At 37.6% G+C, this 5,941-nt stretch overlaps 1 protein-coding gene across 7 annotated transcripts in view; it reads right to left on the reverse strand.

Moving 5' to 3' along the window:
- The window catches only part of PMS1 (PMS1 homolog 1, mismatch repair system component), a 124,872-nt gene that overhangs the window by 34,497 nt on the left and 84,434 nt on the right, over positions 1 to 5,941 (reverse strand). For all 7 annotated transcript variants that reach the window (XM_027771563.1, XM_027771562.1, XM_027771561.1 and 4 more), the window contains one exon: positions 150 to 266. In XM_027771563.1, coding sequence (XP_027627364.1) covers positions 150 to 266 — 117 coding nt within the window. The remainder of the gene's footprint in view (positions 1 to 149; positions 267 to 5,941) is intronic.

Here is a 5,941-nt window from a genome sequence, read left to right on the forward strand (position 1 = left end):
GTGTTTTTGGGGAGTTAAAAGTCCCCCCCCCCCCCCCCGAGTGCCCTCTAATTGCACGAGACTTTGCCTACTATACAAACACCTCAAAAGAAATATTTTAACAGTTTAATTATCAAATCAGAATAAATAAAGAACTTTTTGTTGTATACCTGATATTCTTCACAGTGGTACTGAAAGGATTCCATATGGCTCATAACGGCAGTCCCCAGAACTGACATGAGAGCCATCTTGTGATCTGATACTCTAGTTTTCTGCCAAATAACTGCCTATGGACAAAATGACACAGATGAATGTTAACACAATTGGGATTTGGTAAACTCAAAAGCTTATAGTATTTATCTCTACAACCAGCTTTCATCCTCAGCTCATATTTTCAGTATCACTTAGAAGAGACTAATGAACTATAAAGTCCTACAGAATGAACTCTGGTTCTGAATTTTAGAAGTGGTATGTTTTAGTGTACAATCTACCTAACTTCCTTTAACCTTAGTTTTCTCTTCTCTACAAGACGATTCTTTCTTTCTCTTCGTGTAAGGGAATGAAAACATATAATGCAGACAAGCACACAGACCAAGGTCTGACATAAAACTGTTAACACTAAATAGTGATCCTCCCCCCTCTTCTCTAATCCTAATCTTCAGATTTTATACTTCAGTATATATTTAAATAGTTATTCCAAGTAAGACATCTGTTTTATTGAGACTGAAGGGCTATAAGATTCAAGTAAGTAGTAAAATAGGAATAAAAATTATTTTAGAAAAATAATAATTTTTAATATTATTATAGGACTGTTTGTTTATTTATTTATGTTATTGTACAGAGTACATGTGCTCGCTGGAAAGAAAGTGAAAATTCCCCCCCAAACACACACAATCTCAAGGAGGATGGCCATAAAATTCCTTTTCCTTCATTCTTCTCTTGAGATTTTTGGCACATATACACAAACGCCTGGTACGTTTGTCAAACCACTGGGTTTCAAACTCAAACCACACAATTGGCCATATGGGATCTAGCTGTCTTCCCCACACCACCACCATCTGGCCCATACACAAGAAGATCTTAAAAAATCATGGAAATTGTGTATTATTAAAAAAAAAAAACTATGGGGAACCAGCAGTTAGCATAATGGCTATGTCGCTGGATCCCCACGTAGCCAACCGCGGTTCGTGTCCCGGACCCGGTGGCTTAAAACTCACGCCGGGTGTGCGTGCGCGTGCGTGCCCAAGATCCCGAGAGGAGAATGGAGAAGAAGGGATTGCGGCGTGACCATACCCTCTGGGGGGTGATTTCTTGCTTTCTGTCTCTCTGTCTCTGTCTGTCTGGCGAGCGCACGCGCCCTGTAGCAAAAAACTCTCAAAAAAAAAAAAAAACAACTATGGCGTTCAAAACATTTTTGCACAAAAGTAAACTTACACTTTAATTCTTTTTTTTCACCAATTCTTTAAAATCTCCTGGTATACAGAACATTCACAAAAAATTAATCAAACTTTAGAAATAAAAACTAAATAGTAAGCTTGGATTATTTTTTTTTCTTTTTCCTCTGTGTATTTAAGGGGGTAGATTAAAACAATCATGGGGACCAGCAGATGGTGTAATGGTTATGTCACTGGACTCCCATGTAGTTGACCAAGGTTCGAGTCACAGACCTGGTGGCTTAAACTCACACCGGGTGCGTGTGTGTGCATGCCCACAATCCCAAGAGGAGAATGGAGGAGAAGGAACTGCAGTGTGGCCATCCCTCTTGGGTGAATTTTTTGCTTTCTGTCTGTCTGTCTCTGTATTTCTGGCAAGTGCATGTGCGCTATAGCAAAAACCTCTCAGGAAAAAAAAAAAAAGAATCATGGAGACCAATCATTTACCCTCCTGACCCAAAATCTAGCTAAGATAAGCCAATTACCAGTCATCTACAGTTGAGTTCTTAGCAGCACCTTTTAGGAACTAGGACAGCCAAAGATTTACTGTCCAGGCTTTACCCTCCTGCTCCCCAGATCTAGGTAGGTAGAGAACCCTCTTTATTCTGTCTCTCTCCATGTCTAGTTTATTTATTTTTTTTTTTTAATTTTAAACTTCTTAGATCTCTGACACTCTTTTATGGTGTTAATTCTTACCTTTCCCCTCTCCCACACAGGACAAGCCAATCACCAGCCATCTACATTTGAGTTCTGAGCAGCCCCTTTTATGCGGTACACTAGACCACTATGCTAGCGCGCCACACAGCTTTCATTTCTTTTGCTTTAAAATTTTTTTTTCTATTTTCCCTTTTTTTTTTTGGTCTTATCTTCTTGTTGTTATTGTTGTTGTTTTCTTTTTCTTTTCCTTGTCTCACTTTTCTGTTCAGCCTTTACCCACTGAGTTTCTAGGCAGGTCTAGGTGCATAGTAGCAAAATATCTCAATACTTTTAGGGTCAGAGTAATTCTCAATTTCCATGGAATCTGCTGTAGAAAGGGAGAAAAACAGCAGTGCTGTGAGACTGCAGATTACCTCCTACTGCATGCCTCTAAATGCTCAGATTTAACTCCAAAAATTAGGAAAAAACGTGTAATCCATCAGATGACCAGAAACCACCACAGAGGCACAAGAAATATGAGAAACCAACAAAGTAACTCTCCCCGAAGGGAAAAGGATAACTCCTTATCCTCCGCAGACAATACAAGGGAACTTAAGAAAATGTCAGATAAAAAATTTAAAATACTTATAGTGACAAAGCTAAGAGAGAGATAAGGAAGAGAGACAATTAACTCCTGAAAATGCAGGGGAACAGAGACAACGAGTTCCAGGAGGTGAGGAAGTTCCTGCACGATCTGAAAGAGGAAATACACACCATAAAAGAGAATCAAACATAATTGTTAGAAATAAAGGCTGTAATACAGGAAATTGAAACCTCCCTTGAAAGTATTAAAACCAGATTAGATCATGCAGAAGATTGACTTTCAGGAACAGAAGACAGAACCTCTGACCTAAAAAAATTCACTGAAAAGAGGAAAACAACCCCCCAAGATGAGAAAAATATACAAGTAATACTAGATACCATTAGATCCCCAAACATCCAGATAATTGGTATCCCAGAAGGTGAAGAAACTAATCAGGGCAGTGATAATCTATTACATGAAACCCTGGAAGAAAACTTTCCAAACCTAGAGAGGCATTCAAATATCCAGATACAAGAAATGTAAAGGATCCCACATAGAATCAACCCAAGAAGATCTTCTCCAAGGTATATCACAGCCAGATTGATCAAAACCACAGACAGAGACAAGATAGATACTAAAATTGGCAAGAGAAAAAAAGTCAAGTTACTTTCAAAGGATATCCTATCAGAGTAATGTCAGACCTCTCATGGCAAACAATGCAAACAAAGAATGGGAAAATATATTCAACGTGTTAAGTGAAAAACAATTTCAACCAGAAATACTATACCCAGCAAGATTATCTTTCACATGGAAAAAAAAGCCAAAGACATTCTCAGATAAACAAAACCTGAAAGAATTTACCAACACAAGACCCTCTCTCCAAGCAGTGCTGAAAGGAATGCTATACCAAGAAAATTAAAATCAGACACACAGAAATAAAACCACCAAGAAAATAGCCAGCCTAATGGTAGGGACAAGCCCAGAGTTGAATGTTAACTTCCAGAGTTTAAATGGAAAGATCAGACCACAGTAACACTGCAAAATCAATAGAAGAGAGATTAATTACATGACACTGAACTGGTAAAATAGAAGTTTATGACTTTTCAATAAAACAGTACTGATTTTCCTCTATGCTTTGTTTTCCAGATTTAAGGATTTGTGTCTTCTCTTGAACTGTTAATAGGTTCATCTACCTACTGTTTGAACTGAATCCTAATCTTTTTCCTGGATTTCAGTCTTAAGCAAATTTCTCTTAACATTTTTTTATTCTGATGTATTAAAACTAAAACTGTTTTTCTTAAAATTAAAAAATGCATTAAGAAAATGCCTATTTAATGAGTGCAGTAAGCAATATAGCCCCAGCTAAGTGCTACTTTACAGTATGTTCACTTTACTCACTGAGGTTTATGACTGAAGTCAGACATGTGTCCATAGATATGTATATATCAGCTGTGCTTGCTATTGAAAGTATTTAGATTAATTAAGATCTTTAGTGAATCAATGAAATGTGAAAAAAAAAAAAGCACAGAAAGCAATTGTAGTGTAGGAGGAGGGTGGGAAGTGGCAGAGGGTGAGAGGTAGGCAATCAAGGTGGGGAGAATGTACCTGACAGCTCTCTCAGGAAGTCTGGCTGTGAAGTGTGCAAGTAGATAGGGCATTAACTGAAAGCAAGAATATGTTTCACTTGACTAGGAAATGCAGGGAGAAAGAACGGACACACCAGCAAATTGCTTTGTACGCTCAGTGATTAAAAGCAAAGAAAGTTCCTCTTTGCTCTTCTATATTTTTTTCTCCTGCACTGTAGTAATGAGCTCTTGTTGAAAGTGAAAAGACAGTGTTTTAAATATTCAAGGGATGTACAAAAAGTCTGAAATAGCTCTTGTGGGAGACTGAGAAAGAATATCTAAAGAATAACCAGTAGCATTGAGTTGACTTTTCATTGTCTACATTGTTTAGAAAAAATCCAGAAAGACCATACGTGCATCAAAAACAGATGTTTTCATTGAACCAAGTGAATTTATTAAAACACTAATAAATTCTGCTTCCCATTCCGCACATGTGAGTTTGCACTTTTAACCACTTGGACAGCCCATGAAATTGGCACACTCATAAAAGATACTACAGTAGTCTCTGCAAGTCTGTCACTCAGAGAAGGAGAGTGGAGCCTGGACCAAAGAAATCCTCAACAATTATCAGAAGCCTATGTTGATAAAAGTAAACAGATTCCTGTTGCTCCCTAACTGGCACATTAGGGATAATGGCAAAGGAATATGCTCTTCAGGACAAGATGACAAAAACCACTGACTCCACTTATCAATGTATGTCATCTGTGAACAATTTTGTTTTTAAAATCCCAAAATACAACCTGTTTGGGAAAACAAAGATAGTATAACAATCACTCAGTAAGACAATTACACAAGATTTAGTGTATTTTTATCTGTTCTCAGAGTTTGATAACAATCGGATAAGTAATTTGTCTTTAGAAGAGGAAAGAGTTAAATTGGGGTCCCCAAAATCAACCACACTTGTTCAATAAAGTCCAAAAAGACTGGAAGCTAGCATCCTAAAGTCAGGATATTTTCAAGAATGCAGTAGTCAGGAGAGTTGAGGCCTTCCTTCAGAAGAGGATTCCTCATGGCTCCTGCAAACTAGTCATTTCAGGGGACAGGAAAAATGAAGATTTTCTACTGATAATTCAGCCTCCAGCAAACAAAGCTAGCATGGTAGGGAGCCCCTCTGGCCTTCTATCTCTGCCTCTGTGTCTCTCTCTGTCTTTGTCTCTCTCTGCTTCTGTCCTCTCATTTTTTTGTAATTTTTCCTTTTTACAATTTTTTTAAAGGTAAAGTTTTTCTCTTGATCTCAGCTCCACCTTTTGTTTTGTTAATAATCCCCTCTGGTCCTTCCGCCCAGGCAGGAGAGTTGAGGCCTTCCTTCAAAAGAGGATTCCTCACGGCTCCTGCAAACTAGTCCTGCGGTTTTCTATTTTTTGGGTTTTTAAAAATTTGTTGTTGTTTGTTTGTTTGTTTGTTTTTTAAAGAAAAACAATAATTACAATTTTTTTCGTTTTTTTTGTCTTCTTTTTCTTTCTTTGTCCTTTCTCTCTCTCTTTTTCATTTTCTTTTTTCTTGTCTCTCCACTCTTCAATATCCATTTAATGTGTTTCTAGATGGATCTAAGGGCACTATAGCTAAAAATCGAAATACTATTAGGGTTAACATTCCTCAATATCTACTGAATCTGCTGCACCAGTGATCACAACATAACGGCAAAGAGATTCCAGATCACCTCTTTCTGCTTGCTCCTGAACACT

The sequence above is a fragment of the Tupaia chinensis genome, unplaced genomic scaffold (genome assembly GCF_000334495.1).
Source record: "Tupaia chinensis unplaced genomic scaffold, TupChi_1.0 Scaffold000225_1, whole genome shotgun sequence".
Lineage (NCBI taxonomy): Eukaryota > Metazoa > Chordata > Mammalia > Scandentia > Tupaiidae > Tupaia > Tupaia belangeri.